We start from the raw sequence: 26062 nt of genomic DNA on the forward strand, positions 1-26062 counted from the left end.
GTGCATCTACAATGTGGGGAAGTAAGTCGTGTCATACTCTTTCCCTACTCTTTCCAGCCTTACAGGGGAAAGATCTCAGAATTCCCCTGGCATTTTCAGGAATAATTGGAAATCATACTGCCTGTCTCTCAAGATGGGGCAGGAATGATACCAGGTCCCTAGGAAACATTAGTAGGTGTGTAGAGACACAGAAAGTTGGTCCTCATGAAAGCTATTACACTTCTTTAAATGTCTCCCGAGTGGATCTTTGGTGGTACTGTGGGAAAATGACACTTCATTCCATTTTACCCCCTCCACCACTTGGAAGGTGCCTGTGACATTGTTCAGTTGACAATTCCTTTTACCCTGGCATTTGAACATTGTAATTCATCAGGGCAAGAGAAAAAGGAATTTAGAGTTTCCCTTTGATGACAGAGTTTATCTCAATTCAACTAGAGTTCCCAAAAGGGTTGAAGAGAAGCTGCTAAATTCATGTATACTATGATTAAGTTGCAAAAGACGTACCCATCATTAACCAATTGACATGATAAATGCTTTCTGACCACCTGCAAAACAAGGAGATATTTTTCTAGTTTTAGATTCTTCTTCATGACAAGAGGGAGACAGAAGATTAAGTAATACGCTGTCTAGAAGCAGAGTGCCTAGCTTATGTTTGACTAGTAATTAATAGATTTATTGTAAGTAAGAAACTAATCAATTATAACTAACTTCAACCATTATTTCTTGGTACAGATGTATTCTACATTAAAAATTTCCAAAAACTGTAATGCATATGTAATAATTATGTGAATATAAACAATGCAAGAGCATCCAGTCACTGGAGCACTTATGGAGGATGATACCCAGAGCTCCCCATCACTGATAAAATAAAGAATGCCGCTTAATAGTATAATTGGCTCTGCTGTTAAGTTTATTTCTTCATTTCAGGGTCCCCAATGAACACAAAGCAAGAAATCAAGTAATAGTTTTTGAATCCTTCTTATTGTGGTGGGTAACTATAAACAGGAATGTAGATTGGATAAATTACATCTATTATAACCAACAATTATTTATAAATTATACCAGAGAAGCAGTTAAGGGAATCACTGAACAGTTAGATGCTACTAGCAGAATGGCATGGGAAAAATAGGATGGTCCCAGATATGATGTCCACAGAAGAAGATGGTGTATGTGTAATGTTATGAAACAGGTGGTGTACCTTTATCCCAAACAATACTGCCCCTAACTGCACTATAACCAGAGCACTGCAAGGACTCAAAACTTGAGCAGAAGAATTGGCTGAGAATTCAGATATAGTTCACTCATAGGATGGTTAGAATCTTGGTTTGGAAAATGGAAATGAATTATAGTATCTATTTATACTTCTTTAATCATAGTAGCAGGAGTGCTAACTGTGATAGGATGCAGCATCATCCCATGTGACCGAGGACTTCCTCAATGCCTTGTCAAGACGGCTATACCAAAGCAAATGCCTTTAGGGTCACAGCTGTACTCTGATAAAATGATGCTGCTAGAAGAACAAGAAGAATGGAGCAGTACTAAATACTTAACTCCTGAAGAAAAAAAAAAAAAAAAAAAGTGAAGTCATGTTATCTAGGCCTTAAGCCACCTACAGAACTATATCATAAGAAAATACAAAAACAACAAAAGTGAAAAATAAGGAGAGGAGGAAATTGTAAGGAGCCATTGAAGGAGGAGTGTTGTTTTTACAAAACTGGGGACCTGGCGCCTGACCCCAGCTGGAGGGAAGGACAGAGACATCGGACTATGAATCCTTCATGTAAAACAAAGTCTCTTCGAACTAATCCCAGAACGCAAACTGATTCCTGTATTTAGAAAGTTAAGCTAGGGGGAAGGGTAACCAAAGAGCCAGGAATCCATATTTTAAATAAATCAATAAGAGGAGGAGGTCATCAGAATTAGATGAATGAGATAGGTAAACTGAGGCAGGTGTCAGGTAGTCTGTAAACCCTGCAGTACCCAACCAATGGGGAACAGGGGAGGGAATTTGTGGCTGGGATTCAGGGGGGATATAAGCAGGAGCTTTTTGCCCTATTCCGTGTGCCTACCTTTAGGAAGAACACCCGTTCTTGCAAAATTATTAATAAAATATGCTTTGCTGAGAGATCCTGCCTGGGCCTATTATATTGGCAAGGTAATAATTTCCTCCATGTAGCACCCTGCAACACAGAGGCCTGCAGAAGATAGCTTTTGTGCTGAGAGTACCACACATTTATTCCTTGACGCCAAGGAATATTTTTGGGGAGTTAAATGTTCTGCCATTTACCTAAACAGTTACAACTTACATTGGCTAACTTTAACTTTTCTGGGAAGTAGCCTACAATACCAAACTTTTAAACGTGGTGCTCATCCTTGCTATCAATTATCAGTGCAACTGCACCAAAAATACAGAGCTTTGAGTAATCCATCAGGAAGCACCTTCTAATAGTACTGCAAGTATCCTGAGAGTCCAAGCACCAAGGTAAGACACTGGATTTCAAGGCAGACAGAGAGACCAATCAACAGTCAACTGAGAAGTTAAGGGTTTCACCATGCACAACCCTCAGCCATTGAAATCTATCCCAACCAGCACCTACCATCACCAGATTACAGCTTAATAACCTTTGTTGCAGTGGTCCCCACTGAAGTATCAGCTGCCAAAATTAAACATTAAGTTCTCCTGCCATGTAGTGAAGAACCTTCTCAACTGAATGGAAGATGCCTATGGCATAAAGGTGGCATTAATGAACTGCTCACACATAGTTCTGGAGACTACAATTTGGTTCTCTGCTGCTCAAGCACTGTCTGCAAAACCAAAAAAAAAAAAACCAAACCAGAAAATCAAAAAAAAAAAACCACACACAAACACACACCACACAACAAACAAACAAAAAAAAAAAAAAACACACACAAAAAAAAAAACCAAAACAAAAAAAAAAACAAACCACAAACAAACACCGCACCCAAACCCAAAAAATCACTCCTACCAATTCCAGAGCAATTCAGAACTACCACAAAGCCTAAAGGAGTTGGATCTAAAGACCTGTCTTAGCACACTACGTCCTTCCCAGATGACATAAGAAACAAGTGACTTGCACTATGACCTGAACATGAAGCATTTTGCATTTCATTGCAAGAAAAATCTTCCCTTTGTCACTGAAAAAAAAAAAAAAAAAAAAAAAAAAATCAACTTCACCTATTGCAATCAAATATCTGTACCCCAACAACTGATTCTGCAGAAACTTCAGTCAAATGGGCAATTTCCTCCTGACAGCAGCTGAGGGACAGACATTTGCTCTTATCACTGGGCCTCCTTGGAGGACTTAACATCACTGACACTGAGCTACTTTTACCATGCCAGCAAGGAATGAGAGGTAATCAGTGCATGAAATAGCTCAACTCCTTCCTTGAGAGTGGTAATCTGGAACTTCAGCAAAGGGTTGCCCAAAACATTATTCCTAGTCATACTGAATTAGCTACATAAGGTCACTAGATAAAGCAAAGATTGACAGGAATAAGGACAGTCATGCAGAAACACCTGGAGTCATGACAACTACAGATGCATGCCTTCAGCTGAGAGCATATGGGGGGCTTGTGGTTCAGGACTGCTCCTACCCCTCACTGATGGTTGCACAGAATCACAGAATGTTAGGGATTGGAAGGGACCTCAAAAGATCATCCAGTCCAATCCCCCTGCCAGAGCAGAAACACCTAGATGACACAGGAATGTGTCCAGGTGGGTTTTGAATGTCCCCAGAGAAGGAGACTCCACAACCTCCCTGGGCAGCCTGTTCCAGTGTTCTGTCACCCTCACCATGAAGAAGTTTCTTCTCATATTTAAGTAGAACCTCTTGTGTTCCAGTTTGCACCCATTACCCCTTGACTTGTCATTGGTTGTCATTGAGAAGAGCCTGGCTTCATCCTCATGACACTCACCATTTATACATTTGTAAACATTAATAAGGTCACCCCTCAGTCTCCTCTTCTCCAAGCTAAACAGACCCAGCTCCATCAGCTTTTCCTCCTAAGGGAGATGCTCCACTCCTTTAATCATCTTTGTGGCTCTGTGCAGGACTCTCTCCAGCAGTTCCCTGTCCTCCTTGAACTGGGGGGCCCAGAACTAGACACAATATTCCAGGTGTGGTCTCACCAGGGCAGAGTACAGATCAGAGTAACAATCAATTCTAGAGGCTGAGCAATAGTTTTACAGAAAGAATTTGTCAAAAAAAAAAAAAAAATCCATTCCAAATATATCAGTCTGTTTGCTTTCTCATCGTATTGTCCTACAACAGCCACAGGTTGTTCCTGTGTTGTAGCTATAAATAGACAAATCTGCAAGTGTAATCAAATGTAGTCAGCCTGTAAAGTTGTCATAAACTTGTTCCTCAAAGTCTCTAACCCCATTTTGGTTTTCATATTTATTGGATATTGTTTTTGCTTACCAGATCGAAGTCCTGTTTCAGTTCTAACAGTATAGTATTGGCTTTAACAGATACTTCAGCTGCCAATACTAGTGGAAATACAACATCCAAAATGTCCTTGAAGATTTCTTGCTTGCAGCGAGCAGATCTGCACCTTCCAAACACCTTCTTATGGGACATGCAACTAAACAGAATTGTCAGAAAATGTTATTTGAGCTTAAAAATTACTTAACAAATCTTGACCTAAGAGAGCTATAGGGCTTTCTGGCAAATACAAGAATTACTGTGTTAAAACTTTGTTCCAAATTTGGCATTCTACTGGTTTCAAAAAATGGCCTTTCTTTCTTTCTCATGACCTCAAAAACTAGCACAGTGAATTTACTAAGAAGTCTTTAAGAAGTTACCAAAAATAAGTCTACTAAAACAGTTTTGTTTTAATTTCCCAGTTTCATTAGAACTATGGATCTGCTGGGGATGCCTTTAAATTTCACCCTCAGACTGTTCCATTCAGTATTACAGCATTGCTGCAGGGGGGGGAGAAACCCCCCTTTTACTGCCTTGAAAGTGGGCAAACAGGTCAAACAGGTTTTTTCTTTTTTCTTTTTTTTTTTTTTTTTTTTCTTTCTCTTCTTGCTGCAGTTTAGATATAGCCAAGGCCACACAGGTGGCATAATCGCTGGTACTAAGTGGGAGGCTCTGGCAAACTCCTCAGTTACAATGAGCTGAGTTTATCTTGCAGCTTGACACAGGCCTTAAATTTATGTTCAAGCACGGGCCTGGTGTATTTTGCTTTTTTCTTTTCCCATTTAATTCCAACCATAATACACTTTATATGTAATTCCAAGTAGCTTAGCAATAGTTACATTCCTTAGCTCCATTTACCTTTTAAAATTTACAGATGTCAAAAAACAGTATATTAAACATCAATCCATTATTCCATTTTCCTCGATCCAAATCAGTTCATATTCTAGCAACTTTAATACCAAGTTCATATCCATCATAGCATTTAGTTTTATTTCCCATACCTCCAACAAACACATAAATTCAATGCAAATCAAAGTTTAACAACTTAAATTCTTTTCTGGATCAAAGATGGATCACAGTTACACCTATTCAAGACAATATCTCGATTTTTGTATTGCAGCTTTGAACCGCTTACTGCTCAGCCAGGTGGAGGCACCGCTGGGTCTCCCTGACAAAACAGGTCAGTGCGTGCTGGAGCCCCATTGGCACCCGCTCCCCTGCCACCACAGCAAGCTGGACTGGGCAAGGCTTTTATTAGTGTCTCGTCTGGGGTGCTACAACTGTTATCCCAAAACCAAGATTCTTTACTTGGTGTACATACAAAAGTGCCATATCCAGCACATTGAGATGAGACACAGCCTATCACAGAGTTGCGCAAGTCTGGATATTGGAATAAAGCTAGCATGCTAGAAAGAAAAATGACAGCTGCTACACACAAAAATTTTGCCATCACATTCACGCAGTAAAGAACTAAATTATTGATGATCTTCTGTATTATCACAAAATGCACATTTTGAGTCAATGTATTTTCATGATTTAACAGTCTGTGAACTTATCGTACCATATAACAAAGACCTACCAAAACTGTAACATACTTAAACAGATACCCACAAAGAAAACAGGTTAATGAGGAAAGCATCTTGCAGACTTCAGCAAGTTTTCTATCACCTGTGTGTTATCAGTTAACTCTCTCTCAGCTTGTTGACGTTCAAACCGCCCCGCCTGTAAAACTGTCTGAAATGATCTAATGATCTCTTGTAGAGTTTTATTTTTGTCCTGCTCTTCTCACCTTAAACACAACATTAATTGCAACAAAGTGTCATACTTCAAGGTTCTATTCTCCGGACACTTTTCCCAATAATTTAACTTATACAGCAACTGACACTAATTTCAGTATTTAACAAGATCATATTTCCTCATTTTTCCAAGTGCATTCCAATGTTTTCAAACACCTCCCAATACCGATTTCTTAGGAACATGACTGAAAAGAGTCATTCCTGACTCCATCTCATAAGTAAAAACCATGAGTAGAGGGAGAGAGGGGGGGAAGCACAGAGCTGCTTGCAGCGTGAGTGGGAAAAGTGGGGAGAAGGTTTTACAGTGCACTTAAAAACAACTAGTAAAACAGTTAACTCACATTCCTGACAAGTTGCTTGATTTTCAGAGAGGCAATACACAGGAGCACATAATATGTACTGTAAAACTTGCAGATAACATGTTGATAGCAAACATTAGCATTCTCTACTGCTAATTTCAACACCAGTGTTTCCTTAGCTTTTAAGTTTTCAACCTGCTTATTGATGGCCTCTTGAAGATGGTCAATAAATTGCATGTAATTCTCATTGGGACCCTGATTAATAGTTGTAAATAATTTGGCTGCTTTGTTGTTTTCAGGCACCTCTATCATAGCTTGATATGCAAGGTCTGTTGACTGCCTCAGGATTTCAAAAACTAATAGCGCCTGTAATTGTGGTGTGACAATTTGTGTCTCTTGCAGGAGTTGGGGGATACCCACCGCTTTCAACGAATCCCCATTGTTCCGTCCTAAATGATCTATAGCTGTTGCATTTCATAGGTCTAATTTTGCTTGAGTCTTTCATAGTTTTTATCTGATCTCGGGGCAACACATACACATACTCCTTTTCCTTTTAACTTTCAAAAAAATGCTGCAAACCCCCATCCTCATCCAAGTCATCCGATAATGTGGACTTGAACGGTGCTGGAGAATCATATGTAACAGGGGGGTTCAGAACAGTGCACATTCTCGCCAATGCTTTCTAGCATCATAATTATTCGTATAACCTGAGTTCCCAGGCGCATCCCCTTTCCCGTTACGATCAGCATGACCACATTGCCGACTGCTGGATTCACTCGCTATTAGCTTTCACGCAGTTTTTTTTCCCAGTTCTTATCGGGCAACTCCTTCTGCTCTCTCATGGAAGTTGGAGGGTTAAAAGACCATAAAGGTGGATACAAATTGGTAAAAGTACTGATAGTACACTTGTTTACGACCTTAGCATTCTCAGCTTTCACAGGTTCTTTGGGCAAGTTGTCTGATTCCAATCCTCTGGACTTGCTCTTCTCACCAGGGTTGGGTAATAGTGTAGGAAGACACCCGCTCAGCATTTTTCCTCCCCCCGCCCCGGACTGCTGAACCATCGGGGGTGCTGAAGGCACAGCAGGGAATGGAGTAGGGAGGGTATCAAAGACACAAACCGGGTAAACTTCATAGCGATTTTCAGGTTTCTTATCAGGCTGCAATGCTGTAAAAATTCCAGCAGCAGCAGCAGATCGTTCAGCCTTAAGATCTTTTAAGGTGGTAATTATAAGCTTCCATGTAGTTGCTAATGAATTAGCTTCTTTATCTCCATTGCTGATCTTATCCCATAATTTCTTCCCTGTATCGTCCCAAAGTTCAAGTTTAAAAGCCTTCTCGGTTTCTGCTGGGTAGCTGTTAGTTCTACACCAAACTAACAGTCTACGTATGTTATTTTCTTCATATTTAAGTCCTCTCTCAGAGAGAATATCAGAAGGAACTTCACTCTTCCCTCCTCCTGCCCCAGCCGCTCACCTTTTCCGGTGATTTCTTCGACAAATTTGTCCGCGAAACGTCCGTACGCCTCCGCCTGGTTCTCAGTCCAGCTGATCCGCCTCCAGCTGGGCCGCTCCAGGCTTTTCCCCGATCGCAGTGAGATGCCATTCAGAGTATCACATTGGGGTCACCACTTGGAACAAATAAATAAAGGACCCTGCACTCCGATTCAATGTGAATCACTCTAGAGCCATTTATTACAGAAACAAGCCTCCTTATATATGCAACTATTCTCTGATCACACGTCCACGCTCCAAGCGTTCATTCACTAATTCACAATTAGTTCACTAATGAACTAATGAAGCGTGCATTCACTAATTTGATATCATCTATGTTCACGAGCTGTCCACGCACTGGACTGTCACTGCTGATAGGTCTGTTGATTTACATCATGTTGAGGCCCTGTTATTGTAGAACTGCCTCCCTCCCACGGCAGGTCCTGTTTTCAGCTTTCCAAGGTGGCCTTGAAATTCCTTTGGGCCTGGCTAGTTCAATAACAAATCTCCATCTAACAGAAACCCATCCACAGTTACTAATTAAAATAATTAATTATGTCATCAGTTATTAACCTAAGGATGTGTAAATCCTGTCAACAATTCCTAACCTAAGGATATGCAAGCATCCTCCACCGATACACACCCTTATTTCCCTCTAGTATGCATCCTGAAAAACTGAAATAAATTTGGTGGGGATCTCCTAACTAAAGGAAAATTGAAAAAATATTGTAAACAGTGGTGGCTATTGTATGGATTGGATGATAGTGAAAAGTGGACTGAAAATGGGTTTTTGAATTATAATACTACTTTACGATTAATGTTCTGCTGTAGAAGAATGAATGAATGGGATAAGGTCCTATATGTTGATTTATTTTTTACTTTGTGTAATGATCATGATACAAGAAAGAAATGTAAATTGTTGGATAATGATGCTAATAGTACATATGTCTTAGCTAAAAGTGTGTGGAAAAAGCCAAGGCAAAGGTTCTGTTCTTCATGTGATATTGGGTGAAGTTGTGTCAAAAAATTAGATGAGCTGGAGGATGTGCAATTGTTGGTAATTAATGTTAAAAAAGAATCGAGTAGTGATGATGAGAGAGTTGCCTCCAGAAGCAAGGGAGGAAACTGGCACAGCAGCCAGTAGTACAAGCACTGCTCAGACAGGCAGTTGGAATAGAAGAGTTACCAGTATTTGTGCATGTCCTGTTTACTGCTTGTGATTTATTAAATTGTAAACAGTCAGTAGGGGCATATCGGGAGAATTCGGAGAAAGTGTACCAGCCGTTAAAAACAATTATGTTACTCATAATCCAAATTGGGGTGACATTCAGGCTCTGTTAGATACTTTCTTTACCACTGAAGAGGTTGGTATTAGAAAAAGCCACGGAAGAGAATATATGATAAAATGCCAATGATGATCCCAAACAGTACAGTTGCTAAACAGAGCCAGAGTGGGATCCAAATGTTAATGTGGGAAAAGCAATGATTAAACAGTATCAACAATTGATTTTGTATGGAGTACAGCACGGGGTTCTGAGACTGAAAAACATGTCAAAACTGTATGAGGTGAGACAGGAAGGAGATTAAAACACGTGTTCTATGACAGACTCTGTGAAAACACAAGAAATGGACAGGCTTGAACTCTGAAGATGAGGCTATCAGGGAAATGTTTAATATGCTATTTATTAGACAGTCAGCATCACATATAAGGCATAAATTACAGAAAGTGGATGGGTTAGGGGGTATGACAATTTCACAGCTGATAGAAATAGCTTATAAAGTGTATAATAATTGCGATGAAGCAGAGAAGAGAGTAAAGTTAAAGGAGAAAAAGAAGGATAGAAAGTTGCAAGCCACTTTGGTGGCTGCTATTGAAGAAAATTCTATGAGAGGAAGGGGAAGAAATAGAGGATCCTACTGCAGGAGGGCATTAAGCCAAGGAATGGGCAGAGGATCTGGTCCTGTGCTGTATGGGCTGCTAGGACAGAACCAATGTGCATATTGTAAACAGGAGGGTCATTGGAAAAATGAATGTCCAAATATAAGAGGGCCACAGAAGCTGGTAACTCAAAGAGAGCCATCTTCTGAGGCTAATTTGATCATGTTTGAAGCCACAGATTCAGGTTGAAGGGGACAAGGTGAGAATATTGAAGTCTCTCCAGATGGTCCCCTGGTTCCAGTTAAGCTGGGGAATGTAATTACTAGCTGCAAAGGACCTTTGCGTAAAACCTATATGCCAATTGTTGGGGTCATAGGAAAGTGAGCTCTAAAGCCATTTTTTAAAACCAATGGAATGTACAGTTGGCAACGCAGCTTTAATTACTTAATTTCTATATATGCCAGAGTGTCCCCTTCCCCTCCCAGGACAAGATGTGCTATGTAATTTGAGAACTCAACTAACCTTTTCTGATAAATCAATACAGCTTCACCTACAAAAAGAAACTGCCTGGAAAAGCTCAGTTATGTTTATTGACTGAAAAGCAATCAGAAAAAAGAGATGCTTCAAGAAGTCCTGGATGCCATAATACCTCTTGTATGAGCAAAGAACGCAGTACTGGTAAAGACTGAAACTAGAAGCCCAACTGATAAGAAACAAACAATATCCTATTAAATTAGAAGCCACTGATAAACATGTTTGTTCAGTATGGACTGTTGCGAGAACACCAATCTGAATATAATACCCCTATTTTGCAAGTAAAGAAACCTCAAACTCAAGAATACCGATTAGTACGGGATCTAAGAGAAGGTAACCAGATAAGTTATTGTGCATCCAGTGGTTCCAAACCCCTAAACCTTGTTATCATCTATACCTGAAAATGATCTTTATTTTACAGTATTGGATTTGAAGGATACTTTCTTCTGTGTACCACTGGAAGAGGAGAGCTAAAAGATATTTGCCTTTGAATGGGAAAACCCTACTACAGGTAGAAAAACTCAACTTTGCTGGACAGTACTGCCCCAAGGCTTCAAGAACAGCCCAATGCTCTTTGGTAATGTACTTGCTAAAGAATTAAAAAACTGTCAAGGTTAAGAACCCTTCTATTAATATTACCCTGCTACAGTATGTGGATGACATCCTGCTAGGAGCTGAAACTAAACGAGAATGTACAACTGCCACAATCAATTTATTAATCTCTTTAGGATTAGCTGGATACAGAGTGTCTCAGAAAAAGGCCCAAGTGGTACAAACTATGGTGGTATACTTGGGCTTTGAAATATCTCAATGTGAAAGGAAATTTGGAACAGAGCGAAAAGAAGCTATATGCGAGTACGCGGCTGAGGAAAACATGCAGGCCGACTCAATGTGAGGGATAAAGCATGATTCAACTTTATTGCCCAAGATAGCGTGTATTTATACCAAATACCATAATTATGCATACTTGTCTCTATCTAATAGGCTAAGCACTAAAAGATTACATTTACTTACTCCACCTACTTGGGTTTAGCTAGCTATGCGCATCCCGCATTCTTCTGACTCTTATCTCTTCAAGGATATCCTGACCCTGCTTTAGTCAGTACTTTTCCATTTTCCCCTTTCCCATGGCCTAATAGAAAAGCTAACTGAGGCCTACTTATGTCAACTAAAATGGGCTCTGCTCGTACAGTTGCTCGGTGGACTCATGTCCACGCTCCTTGAGCCAATCCCTGACAGCTATATGCCAAATAGCCCCTCCTAAATCAAAAAAGGAACTATGGGTTTTTCTGGGCATGGCTGGATGGTGTGGACTCTGGATACCAAACTTTAGCTTAATCACTAAACCATTATATGCCGCCATTAAAGGACCTGGAGAAATCTTGGATTGGACTCCAGAATGCCAAAAAAACTTTGATGCTATAAAGACTGAATTAATAAGAGCACCAGCATTGGGACTGCCCAATCTAAATAAGCCTTTTTCACTGTATATACACAAGTGACAACACATGGTGTTGGGAGTTTTAACCCAGATTTTAGGAGAATGAGAAAGACCTGTTGCATATTTTTCTAAACAATTAGATGATGTGAGTAAAGGATGGCTAGCATGTCTAAGGGCAGTCACAGCTGCAGTATTGCTAATAAAAGAGGCACAACCTGTCACTGTGTTAGTGCCTCATGCTGTATTAGCAGTGCTGGAACAGAGAGGTCAACATCGTCTCTCTCTATTCAGGTTAATCCAATACCAAGCAGCTCTAGTTGAATAGGATGATGTTACCCTAAAGGTCTCTTTGAAGAAGTCAGACTCTACCCTGCTACCAACTGGTGAGGAGGGACTGCTGGAACATAACTGCCTTCAAACTAGAGAACAGGTTTATTCCAGTAGGTCTGATCTGAAAGATGAACCTTTGAAAAGCCCTGATTAGGAATTGTTTACAGGTGGAAGCAGTTTTGTGATTGAAGGAGAACAGAGAACTGGACATGTTGTGGTGACTCTTCAGGAAAAGGTAGAGGCATGTGCTCTACCCACTGATATGTCTGCTCAGAAGGCAGAAATTATAGCTTTAACCTGAGCTCTAGAGCTATCCAAGGATAAAAGAGTAAATGTTTACACAGATTCTAAATATGCTTTTGGAGTGGTCCATGCTTGTGGAGCAATATGGAAAGAACAAAGTTTGTTATCATCTCAAGGGACTCCCATTAAATATGGATCAGAAATCTTCAGGCTATTGCAGGCAGTATTAAAACCAAGAGAGGTGGCGATAATACATTGTAAAGCTCACTAAAAAGGACAAACGGAAATAATAAAAGGAAATTCAAAAGCAGATGAAACTGCCAAAAGAATTGCCCTATCAGGATCAACAATAGGAGCTTTGATCCCAACCAGGTCAATCCCAACGGATCCTCCTAAATACTCTGAGAAAGATGATCAACTAGCAAAATCATTGAAGTGCACAAAGTCTGAAAATGGATGGTGGATTACAGATAATGGACAAGAGCCATGGCTCCAATAATGAGAGACTTAATAACAAAGGCTTATCAAGAGACTCATGGGAGCCAATGCCATAGTAGCCAGTATCAGAAGATATGCTATAAGACCATGAGTGCAAAAACTAGCCGATGTCACTATAAGACAATGCTTGATTTGCTGCAAGAATAATCTGAAAATACACAAAAGACCTCCTCCAGGGGAGGTCAAAAGGGGATAAGCTTCTAGAGAATATTGGCAAATTGTTTTGTCTGAGCTACCTAAGTGTAATCTGTACAAATATTTGCTAGTGTTAGTAGATATTTTCTCAGGATGGCCAGAAGCTTTCCTGTGCCATACCAACAAGTCTAGGGAGGTAATTAGAATACTATTGAAATAAATAATTCCCTGATTTGGAAGCCCAGAAGGGATGTCCTCTGATAATGGACCTCACTTCATAGCTGAGGTAGTACAGGGGGTCGCTAAATTTTTACAGATCAAGTGGGATCTACATACTCCCTGGAGGTCCCAATCAAGTGGGAAAGTAGAACAAATGAATCAAACTTTAAAGAGACAGGTTTCGAAACTTTGTCAAGAGACCCACATGAAATAGATAGATGTATTACCAATACCATTAATGAGAACTCAAGTTACTCCTAGAGTGAGAGAAAGGTTAAGTCCTTTTGAAATTCTGTATGGTGAGCCTTATCCTGTAAATAACAGGGAAAGGTGACCAGATATATGTAACAGGAAGTCAGTTGTTAAGTGATCACTTATTATCATTAGGGTGTACCTTATCTTTCCTTCATAGGTATCTAAATGAAAGAGTGCCAATACCTTTAGATGCTTCAGTGCACACCTTCCAGCCGGGAGACAAGGTGTATATTTGGATGTGGAAGGATGAATCCCTGAAGGAATGCTGAAAGGGACCTTATTTGGTACTGTTAGCTACTTACACAGCCATTAAGGTAAAGGGTATAGACTCCTGGATCTATTATACCCAAGTAAAAGCCGCCCCAGAGGAGAATTGGACTTCTGAAGAAGTCAGTCACTTGAAACTCTCTAGGACTACACAAACTGTAACTGGACTGATGCTAAGTTGGACTTTGAGTGTGAGCAAGGACTTGCCCTTCTGTTCAGTATACTGTTAATTAATTTTCTTAGATATGTGTGTAATCATCTGTACAGGGGCGATAATCAGGCTCCTTGTGCAATGTCATATCATAAATTCACAAATCAAAACCAGGAAGTCCATGGGAACTGAATGGTTAAAATACCTAACTGATCTGATTGCTGGATTTGTACCCATTTTCCTGAGTGTGGAACAAGATACCATGGCTTTAGATATGCTCTTAGCATCTGAAGGGGGGGTCTGCATGGTAATAAATGCTAGCTGCTGTATGCATCAAAGTGGAAGGATTTCTACAGAATTAGATGAGATTTGGAAACACACTAAAATCCTACATGAAATTCTAAAGGATGTGTCCTGGGGTTTCAAAGAGACTTGGAAATTATTGACTTCCTGGTTCCCAGATTTGAGCCAGTGGGTTACGAAATTGCTTGCTATAATTATAATGGCTTTACTGATTTTTGCATGTATTTGTGTTGTATTATAATGGGGACAACAGTAAGGAGATGTTCATATTAAAATATAAGCATTGCGTCTGGATGTGTTCAAGTGCACTAAAGCGTTTGAAAAAAAAAAAATGGGGATTGCATTTTTGGTTTTGTACTTGCAAGAAATTTGTCCATTTTTAAGAGCAATTTTCTTGAAAATTAACAAGTTAAAGATGGTAGTGCTTGTGTGAACATTAAAATGAATGCTAGCGACGTTACTTGTACATGGTTTTGGTGCATAAGAAAAGATGTTGCTGTTTTGTTGAACCACTTTGTCCTTTAAAGTCTGATAGAGTTTGTTGGCCTTAAGCTTTGAGTAGCATCGCTATGCTCACTTGCTTAAACTTCTGCTTCCAGTGGGACAGTTAAAGGCCAAGTAGTTTTGGACATCTACAGGATAGAATCATTTTGGTTGGAAGAGACTCTCAAGATTGTAGAGTCCAACTATTAACCTACTCCAGCACTAAGCCATGTCCCTAAGAACCTCATCTATGCATCTTTTAAACACCTCCAGGGATGGTAACTCAACTGCTTCCCTGGGCAGCCTGTTCCAATGCTTAACGACCCTTTGCATGAAGAATTTTTTCCTAATATCCAATCTGAACCTCCCCTGGCACAACTTGAGGCTGTTTCCTCTTGTTCCATTGCTTGCTATTTGGGAGACCAACACCCTCCATGCTCCAACCTCCTTTCAGGTAGTCGTAGACAGTGATAAGGTCTCCCCTCAGCCTCCTTTTCTCCAGGCTAAACAGCCCCAGTTCCCTCAGCTGCTCCTCATCAGACTTGTGCTCCAGACCCCTCACCGGCTTCGTTGCTCTCCTCTGCACTCTCTCCAGCACCTCAATGTCTTTCTTGTAGTGAGGGGCCCAAAACTAAACACAGGATTCGAGATGCAGCCTCACCAGCACTGAGTACAGGGGAAAAACTTCAAAGGTATAAGATAAGTCATACTATGTTTTCTTAACATCGGGCCATTTTGTGCAGACAACATTTTGTACAGGCAACATTTTAGAACCTGCATGACTACACTCCCATTACTTTTCCAAAATGGCAGTTCATGTGTCAAGGTAGCAATTCCTGAAGAGACAGACACATTCAGACAAAAAAAAACCCACAACCAAACAACAATAACAAAAAAAAAACCCACCACAACAACACACAAAAAAACAAAAACAAACCACAAAACCAGAACCTTACCTGTTCAGGTTTTTATGACCAAATGTAACTCAGTTCCACCAGATTTCCATTAATTCATCTACTCATGTTATTAAAAACAAGTTTAAAAACCCCACACCTTGACAGCCAGTAATTTTACAAAAAAAAATCAGTTCTCTTCTTGCTTGCTTTCATTTATGTATTTCTATAGCAAAGAAATGCTATAGTACTTAGCAAGAAAAGGCAGTTTGTGAAAATGAACTATTTTTATAAATGTCTGAAGTCGCAATGATAGAGGAAGACACTTTAGGATTTATTGCCTTTCTCTGAGCTCTGTACTTGGGGACTCAGAGTGAAATAACCCCCCTCCAGTTTGGTCAGTGGAATTTTTTTCCTGTATTTCTAGTTCTGAATTTCACTAGAACTAACAATGCTGGATATAAATCAGTATAATCCTGAGCAGGCATGAGTGATTTTAAGGGTCAGATATGCATAGGTCTTTAGAGGCAGTTGTGCTGTTTGGTTGAACTGTTCATTTTCCTGATGCAGTAAATAAGCGAGGTGGCATGGCCAAGGTCACTGGCTGTTGATCCGTCTTTGCAATGGACCTTGGTATACTTTAATAGGCATTGATGGGGTTGCTCCTAAGAGGTGCATTATCTTTGTTTCACATGGCCAGTTTAGGGTTGGAAGGATGTGGAGGCAAATTGTACTGATCTGGGAAATGCATAATACTTTTGGTACAGCAGGGGAGGCTCTTGGATCTGATACTCAACTTCCCAGACCGTCTTTAGTGCCAGTGAAGGTTACTGCTGTTGCAGTCTCTGATGGAGACCATTTTGCTTGGCTGAAAACACTTTTCCTTAGAGGCTATGAAAACTGGGACAAAGTGGGGTAGGAGGGACTGAGCAGTGGTTTTGGTGAATAATGCTGAATGTCCAAGAATGGGAACAAAGGGAATTCTGTGAGGTTTTTCTTTCTGGGAAAGTGCTTGGAGTCAGTTCCTGCAGTTGTCCCCCCATGCTACCACCACTGTAGTGCAGGTACTTCCTCTATGTGTTACTTGAAACTCTTTGTGATATGACAGGGTGCATAACCTGAGATGTTTATTGTGAGCTGTTATGTTCCATTATTGCCCCTTGTATGGCTAGGTACTCTTAAAACTGAAAATATATGTACAGCATAAGGCTTTTCTTAGACTAAAATTTCCAACATGTAGCAGCTCCTGTACAGAAACACAATTGAGAGAAGCGCAGAATAACTATATACTATATACTATATACTATATACTATATACTATATACTATATACTATATACTATATACTATATACTATATACTATATACTATAAATGTACTGATCATGTGTAGATGGCTGTTAAGTTAGTTTGTGAACAGCTATATACTTCTTGGTAGTATTTGAAAAAAAATTTCAACATCAATTATTTAATGATTTGATTTTTGGGAAATTTTACTCTGTGTATCAGATCAAATCATAAGGAAGACAGAGACCTATAGTTGTCAGACAAATCTTTCAGCTGCTAAAATCCAAACCTCTAGTCCAATCCCCCTGCCAGAGCAGGAACACTTGGATGAGGTTACACAGGAAGGCATCCAGGCAGGTTTTGAATGTCTCCAGAGAAGGAGGCTCCACAACCTCCCTTGGCAGCCAGTTCCAGATGCACTCTCACCAGGGCGGAGTAGAGGAGAAGGAGAACCTCTCTCGACCTACTAACCACCCCCCTTCTAATACACCCCAGGATGTCATTGGCCTTCCTGGCCACAAGGGCACAGTGCTGGCTCATGGTCATCCTGCTGTCCACCAGGACCCCCAGGTCCCTTTCCCCTACGCTGCTCTCTAACAAGCCATTCCCCAACTTATACTGGAACCTCGGGTTGTTCCTACTCCGATGCAATACTCTACACTTGCCCTTGATATATTTCATTAAATTTTTCCCCACCCAACTCTCCAGCCTGTCCAGGTCTTGCTGGATGGCAGCACAGCCTTCTGGCATGTCAGCCACTCCTCCCAGCTTGGTGTCATCAGCAAACTTGCTGACAGTGCACTCTATTCCCTCATCCTGGTCATTGATGCATATACTGAATAATACTGGCTCCAGTACTGACTCCACTAGATACAGGCCTCCAACTAGACTCTGCCCCATTGACCACAACTCTCTGGCTTCTTTCCTTCAGCCAGTTCCCAGTCCACCTCACTACCCGACTGTCCAGACTGCACTCCCTCAGTTTAGCTCTAAGGATGCTGTGGGAGACTACCTCTGAAAGCTGCTGGTCTTTCCATCTAGCTGGGAAGTCATAAACTATGAAGTACTGCAGTAGATCTCAGCATGCTATATTAGATGATAAATTATGCTTAAATGCTGTGCTTGAACTCTTAAGAAGTCCTCAATGTTATTATAGCCAGCACTAAGGTATCAATAACCTACCATTTAAACATACATTCAGGGGGGCATGTTTTGTGCTTCGATTTATCAAATGCTAGAGTTACAGGATTAGCAACTGAAACCAGAATCTGTTGAAGTGTTGAACCAGCTTTTAACAGCAGTAGCTTGTGTCAAGGAGGTGCAAAGAGAGCACTTAACTCATTTCAGTTCATTCAGCTAGTTCTAACAACCCAGAGAGAAAGGTCATATTTCTCCAAGAATAAACAAGGTGCCAAAAGCTGGTGTTATCAGCTTCAAGAGCTCCATGAGCACAAATCAAGCATTTGTATTCCTAATCAACTATCACTAACACTTCCTTTCTTGAGGTCACATAAAAAAACAGGTTTTCCTCAAAAATATTTATACTTCAGCATAACTGGAAGCCTTTGTACTTTCCCTCCATTTCCCACCCTCAAACCATACCTCAAGTAGGAGAAAATTCCCAAACTCTCATAGCTATAGTGTTTAAAAAAAGGTTACATCATTTAATTGTGTATTTCTAATCCTGCTTTACCTAATCTTAGGAAACTAAACAGACAAAACAAGATGATACCAGTTATTTCACCAAGCCAATAAACCTGAAAAATAAATCAGATGCTGATCTGAACTAGTGCTCACCTTACATATACTACAAATATAATCATAGATCTCACCCCACCAAATAAAGTTTAGAGTATTAATCTTATCTCTAAACGATTCAGTAAGTGTGACAGATACACTCAACACACACCCCCAACTAAACCAGCAGCAGTTTGGTCCAGGCTATAAAGGAGGTAAAGGCCTAAGCTGTAGCCAGGCCAAGAACTCCTTTTAGGAAACCCCCAAGGAAGCAGAATGACACACTGAACAATGATATGTTGTGGGTGCAGGGAGCCTCGTGCGCACCTTTCCCACTGCATGCAGTTTGACTATAAGCCAACCACTTGTCCTGGTTTTGCTAAAAACAAGACCAGTTTATCTTAGCTTGAAAGAAAAATTCACTATAAGTTCTTCTTAGTAACTGCACTTCTCTGAAGATAGATACATGTTTTGGTAGACATAGCAATGGAATGCAAGGTCACTGATAAGGATGCACATCCCATAAGTAAGAGGGGCAAGGAGGAACGAACTGAACAGGTGACTAAAACCAAACAACTAAGTATTCCATCCCATCCACATCATAACACCATATAAAATGGGAGATCATGAGGGTCTTGGCCTTTCTTCAACTACGGTCAACATCTGGGAAGGACCCTACCTACCGTCTCTGCAAATCTGAGGCCTAGTGACAGACCTTGCATCCTTGAATCCAGTTCCGGTTTGCTTTAGAGTCCTGTCCTGGTTTTGTTAAAAACAAGTCTCTCTTTCAGTGAATTTTGCCTGTCAGCTAAAGCCTTCATATTAACTGCATTTTCCTGGAGAACCAGACACATGTTTTGGTAAACCTAGCAATGGAATGCAAACTTATCAATAAGCATGGATGGGCATCGCTAGAGGGGCAACGAGAAACCAGTGACCAAGAAACTGACCAACTGTGTATAACATTCCATTCACCTGAATACTTCATATAAAAGTGGGAGATCATGAGAATCTCGGCCCTTTTTGCCCTTTTGCCTTTGCTTTTTCCCTTCTGCTTATGGCCGACATTAGGAGAGGACCTTGCTAGTCGTCCCTGCAAACTGAGGCCTAGTGACAGACTGAATCCAGCTCCGGTTGGCTGCAGAGTCTAATCCAGGACTTCGGGTGCCGGCTCTGCAGTTGCTGAGACTTTCAAGATTGGTTTTGTGTATTTTGTATTATTTTCTCTATTCTTATTAGCAGCATTAGTAAAACATTGTTAATTTTTCCAACTCTCTTCTCTCTGTCCTTTTTTTCCCTCCCGATCACCTGTCCTGAGTGGGAAGGGGGGAGAGGGAGGGGCAAAAAGGGGGAAGTGGGGGTTAACAATACATCTGCCAGGGTTTTATTGTCACCCCGCAATCTTAACCCTCGACAAGTCCAACCCAGGACTTCTAGGTGCTTGCTCTGCTAGAGCAGTGCTGAGCTTTGCTGGGGAATTCAAGATTGGTTTTGTATATTTTGTATTATTTCCTCTATTTTATTAGTAAAACATTTTTAACTTTTTCCAACTTGCAAGTTCTCTCTCTCTTTGCCCTCTTATTGCCTTTACTGTGGGGGGGAAAGGGGAGCGGGTTGACAAAGCATCTGCCATGGTCTATTGTTGCCCTGCAATCAAACCTTGACACCACTTTATTCCATAAATATAACAGCCTGAGTGAGGCTACTTTGTGCTCTTTCTGCTCAAAAAGCGTGGCTGTACAGTGATCATCTTTTACTACTCACAGATCAGTGGATGAGCTCAGTTTAACTTTCATATCAATCACTTAGCTTCAGTAAATGCCTATTAAATAGAATGAATCACTTAATATATTAAAAATTACATGAGCTTATAATTTTGTCTGCCTCACTGCTTAGTAAGCTGAATTTGCTGAAATCTTATCCTGTATGTCGTAAAGCTCTGCTCATATTCACCAAGCTTGTATTTATTAATGAAAACAAAAGCAGCTCCAGACCATCATGGACACCAGCAAGATAAGACCTGTTTTGCACTTGGCTGAACAACAAGGATTCATTCAAACAAAATAACACCTTCAAGGCTAGCATGAAGCAGCTACAGACTATCAACAATGTCTACAGCTAAACAAAACAAAGGCCTGTCTGAGGTCAGTGAAAGGATCCAACAAGAAGCAAGAAGACCCCAGACTCAAATATTGTTATTGGATTGAATCATGGTGTGAGGGGCAGGTAAATCCAAGGATTTCTATGCTTGGCTGGGACCTCTGCAAAGGCATCCAGCTTGAGCCAACCCTGCTGCTGTACTACTCTATTAAATTAATTATTTCTATGAAGTTTGATGCCTGAGAGTTTGCTTCAAGAGACTTAGGATCCCATCCTCATCACCAATGAACTTCAATGCCTAAGGGCTCACTTTGAGAGACTTAAGATCCCGTCCTCATTGCCAATGAGCTTTGATGCCTGACAGCTTGCTTCAAGAGACCTAGGATCCAAACTTCAGAGTGACCTGGCACCAGACTCCTATAGGGGAGGTAAGAAGGTTGGGATGCAGAATGATGAAGCTTGGAAATCCTAGACAAGCAATATAAAGAATCAGGTGTGCACATACAACCATCTGGCCATAGATACATATAATCCCTTACCTGTTTTTCCTTCCCCTCTATGTTTCTTAGACATGAACCCTTGATCAAGTCTAGGGCTAAGTTCAGATCTAGCCACACCTAGACTCTTCTCTGAGAAGGAGTTTAGAAAGGAAGAGGGTTCCATTCTGAACCTCCCAACTCAATGGGAGAGCCTCCCTCTACCCTTCCACATCTCCTATCCCCATAGAAATCACTAAAACAACTCTCACCCTATTCTGCTTGGCATATTTCCTTTATGCAGCAAGTAAAAGAGTGAACCTTGCCTTTAAACTCTGTTAAGTCACACTTCTCTTTAAGTGATCTAAACGTTGCTCTGAAGCAAGCAGGACCCTAAATCACTCATCCATGACAGTGAGCAGAGTCTAACACATCTAAAGGTTTGCCTGAAAGCCAAGAACATCACTTCTCAGGACAATAGGATTCCTCCCTAGGGACAAAATTAGTGTCTAAGACCACTTTTTCAGTGGCTCAGAACTTTGGATGCATAAGCAAAGATCAAATGCTACCAAAATAAACAAACACAACCAACCATGCATGGCTCCTCACTGAGGAAAGATGAGATGGAAATGACATATGACATACTCCATCCATGCCACTTGAAGGGAAACCCTCTTCTGTGCAAGTGTAAAGGCACCACAGAATCACAGAATGTTTGGGATTGGAAGAGACCTCAAAAGATCATCTAGTCCAATCCCTGTGCCGGAGCAGGAACACCTAGATGAGGCTACACAGGAAGGTGTCCAGGTGGGATTTGAATGTCTCCAGAGTAGGAGACTCCACAACCCCCCTAGGCAGCCTGTTCCAGTGTTCTGTTACCCTTATAGAGAAGAAGTTTGTGAGGGACTACAGTGGGTCCGTGGATTCCCTGACAGAGGGCATGGGAACAGAAATTAGCCTTGAAGATATTAAGGCCTACCCGTGAGAAAGATGGGAGTAAAAGAGTATCCGGAGATCTTAAGGATGTAGCCGTGAGAGAGAAGGGAGTAGAAGAATAACATTGATGATAGCAAAAATAGCCAATGAGATGTTACTGCTGTAACTCGTAACCAATAGTGAAGAGACACATGAATTGGTAAAACTGTATAAAAACGCACTTGTGGCAATAAATGGCATCTACTACTTTCATCCTGGCAGAACTTGGTCCATGTCGTTTGTCCGTCTCAACCACAACAGAAGTTTCTTCTCAAATTTAAGTGGAACTTCTTGTGTTCCAGTTTGAACCCATTACCCCTTGTCCTATCATTGGTTGTCACCAAGAAGAGCCTGGCTCCATCCTCATGACACTCACCCTTTATATATTTATAAACATTAACAAGGTCACCCCTCAGTTTCCTCTTCTCCAAGCTAAAGAGGCCCAGCTCCCTCAGCCTTTAATCATAAGGGAGATGCTCCACTCCCTTAATCATCTTCATTGCCCTGTGCTAGACTCTCTCCAGCAGTTCCCTGTCCTTGAACTGAGGGGCCCAGAACTGGACACAATATTCCAGGTGTGGTCTCACCAGGGCAGAGTAGAGGGGAAGGAGAACCTCTCTGGACCTACTAACCACCCCCCTTCTAATACACCCCAGGATGCCATTGGCCTTCCTGGCCACAAGGGCTCAGTGCTGGCTCATGGTCATCCTGTTGTCCACCAGGACCCCCAGATCCCTTTCCTCTAAGCTGCTCTCTAATAGGTCATTCCCCAACTTACACTGGAACCTGGGGTAAACCTCTCCACAGAAATCTTTAGTAAAAGGCGAAAGATTTATACGATCTGAAGAGAAATCATGAGACCTTAGTCTCCCACTCTCAAAATAAGTATTATAGGATTGATCAGCAGAATTTAAAAGAAAGGCACAACAGTTCAAGGGCATAAAATACCAAAAAAACCCACCCCACATTCATAATATTGAGGCAAGGCAACTGGCAACCTTGCCTAAATCTGCACTTTTTAATGTACATCCCCAGATTATTTCACAGGCTACTTCAGCTTCTTTCCAAGAACATTACATACAGTCCAGAGATCTCCTCAACCAAACAAAAATATTTTGACACATTATTCATCCTTTTTTTTTTTTTTTTTAAAGAAATCACAGGAAGAGGTTGCCAAATCATTTGGATGTAAAAATGACCCAGATACCAACCCAAGAATAGAGTGACTTCCTAAATATGTAATAATGGAGGCAAGTCTAAGAATATGCCTATCACACCTACATGAGTAAGCCAGGCAACTCATTACAAGAGGCAAGACTTGTGCCAAAGCCTTCCCTTCCTTCAAAACAATGAGGCCATCTGAACATGACTCAAATATATTATTCCCCAAACTACAGGTTATTTTGGTTTTGTGGAACAAAATTCTTAAACCTTGACCCGCAGAGGCCAAGCTGCATGTTAGTCAAGCAAAAAGACCACCCAAAATTTTTTTCAGTTTGACAAATTCAAATGGAATGAAACAGGAGACATAGGAGCCATTACTGAAACAATAACTTCTGAGAGAAGCAAGCTGAAGGGACAATATTTTGCTAGAGACCAAGCAGACATCAAGTGTAAAGGGACGTGCCCAATACAACATATCTTCTGCAGGCACCAAGATTTCTTCATTTCTTTTTTAAGAAAAACATGCAATTCCTCCTCCAGTTGTTTTGAGAATTTAAGTCTACTCTCCTTCTGGGACAGCAGTGCCAGATTTCTTGCTTACCATATTTAAAAGAGGTGAAATAACAACTACATTTTTTTATTTTTTTTTTTTATTAATAGGAAGATTGAGAGAGGAATTGAAAGTATTTATCTACCTTCACCGATTATGCGTTGCCATAGCCTTTTGAAGGCTGCCCTCTAAAAGTTTGGAGAGGAAGAAAAGGAAAACAATGGGAAATAACCATCATGAAAAGTAGTCCTGAAGCCTATGAAGTTTTGAGAAAAAGACAGTCTTTATCCTGAAATAGTCATCCTACACAGGATGCTCCTACATGACAATCAAAGTGATTGAGGGAAGGTTGGGAAGCCCCTTTGAAATAAATAGACCAGAACCAAGACAACCTGGGGGTGGAAGGGAAGAATTTACACCCTGCCATGAGATACTTGATTTTCTTCGGTGTTAAAATAGCGAATGGAATAGAGACAGCTGTAACACGGCCTCCTCTCCCCAAAGCGCACCCCGAGGCCGAGAAGTCCCGCAGGCCCCAGCCCACTTGCCCTGCAGACCGTCCCCCTACCGCCAGCAGCGGGAAGGGAAGAGCAGCACACAGGGTACCACCTACGGGTGCTGAATCTCCCTTCCCTCCCTGCTCCCGCAGGCCTCGAGCCCCTCCCGCGGGGGGCGGAGGGGCTGACAGCGGCCACAGCCCGAGGCGCCCCACCAGAGCCCGAAAAACATGCCCGATATGTGACGAGGGGGTTGGTACAGACTTCGGCGGCTGCTCCCCGGGACCACCGCGGGGCGGCGGTTAGGCCGTACCTTGAAGTACCCACCCTCGTAGAGGGTGTTGGGGGGCCCGAAGATCGCCACCTCCCAGTTGTAGAGGTCGGACTCGTCGACCAGGGTGATGCGGAAGCCCTCCACCGGCTCCTCCTGCAGCGACTTCAGCTCCAGCATCAGCGCCTTCTGAGAGCTGCTCATCTGCTGCTGGGCCATGGCGTGGCGTGGCGTGGCGTGGCGTGGCGTGGCGCAGCGCAGCCCCCACTGCCCCGCGCTCCCACTGCCCCACCGCTCCGCGGAACTGGACCGACGGCCACCGCCGCCGCTGCCACTTCCTTTTGTGACGACACGCGCTCGCCGCTGACCTCAGCGCGCCGCGCCGTGCTACACCCCGCCGCACGACAAGTCACGCCCCGCCTCTACCGGCGCACTTAAAGGGGCAGCGCTTCCTGCTGCAGCGCTTGTGAGGGTTTGTTGGGGAGTGTGGCAGTGCATCACCCTCCATGGGCCAGGCCCACATCTCCCCTCCGATAAGGCCCGGCTAAAGTCACTTGGTTTGTTCAGCTTGGAGGAGACTGAGGGGAGACTCCATCACGATCTACAGCTTCCTCACAAGGGGAGGAGGAGGGGCAGGCACTGAACTCTTCTCATTAGTGACCAATGACAGAACCTGAGAGAATGGCAGGAAGATGTGCTGGGGGAGGTTTAGGTTGGACATTAGGAAAAGGTTCTTCACCCAGAGGGTACTGGAGCACTGGAACAGGCTCCCCAGGGAGGTGTCACGGTCCCAAACCTGACAGTGTTCAAGAAGAGACTGGACTGACACATGGTGTGAACTGTGGAGTTGTCATATGCAGGAACAGGAATTGGACTCAATGATCCTTGTGGGTCCCTTCCAACTCAGGACATTCTATGATTCTAAGCAGTGACCCCCCTCCCACGGGTGTTATTTTCACGGAGCTCTATGGATGTGTGAAGTGCTACAGGCAGAAAATGCAGTTTCGGTCCTTCCTCCCATTCCCTGATGCGGTTAAGGGAGAAAAACATTTGCAGAGATGGCAAAGTATGTTGACCTGTGAACGTGAGCAAGCACCTCAGACAGTGCTTGCCAGCTCCTATTCCTTATCCAGCCTTTAATTAATAATATAAATAATATTCATTGTAAAAATAAATAAATTACAATAACAACCCCAGATAGTGCAAAACTGGTTTTCAGTTCTGGAAATGTTAATGCATACACTTGCCTGTCAGCACACAGGACTACCTAGCTGCATGAGAAATATCCAGCATGGAGATGTAGTTGCAAGCTGGACATCTTATCTCAGCCAGGATAGGAGAAG

The 26062-nt window shown here is 41.8% G+C and overlaps 1 protein-coding gene and 1 pseudogene across 2 annotated transcripts in view; both read right to left on the reverse strand.

Moving 5' to 3' along the window:
* Positions 1-25076, reverse strand: part of LOC135577198 (ubiquitin-conjugating enzyme E2 R2) — a 106728-nt gene extending 81652 nt beyond the window's left edge. The window contains exon 1 of one of the 2 annotated variants that reach the window (XM_065045098.1): positions 24762-25076. In XM_065045098.1, coding sequence (XP_064901170.1) covers positions 24762-24938 — 177 coding nt within the window. In that variant the 5' untranslated portion in view covers positions 24939-25076. The remainder of the gene's footprint in view (positions 1-24761) is intronic. The other variant, XM_065045099.1, reaches the window with a different exon arrangement.
* On the reverse strand, positions 23025-23092 carry LOC135577232 (U5 spliceosomal RNA; annotated as a pseudogene).
* Positions 25077-26062: the final 986 nt, after the last annotated feature.

The sequence above is a fragment of the Columba livia genome, chromosome W (genome assembly GCF_036013475.1).
Source record: "Columba livia isolate bColLiv1 breed racing homer chromosome W, bColLiv1.pat.W.v2, whole genome shotgun sequence".
Classification (NCBI taxonomy): Eukaryota; Metazoa; Chordata; class Aves; order Columbiformes; family Columbidae; genus Columba; species Columba livia.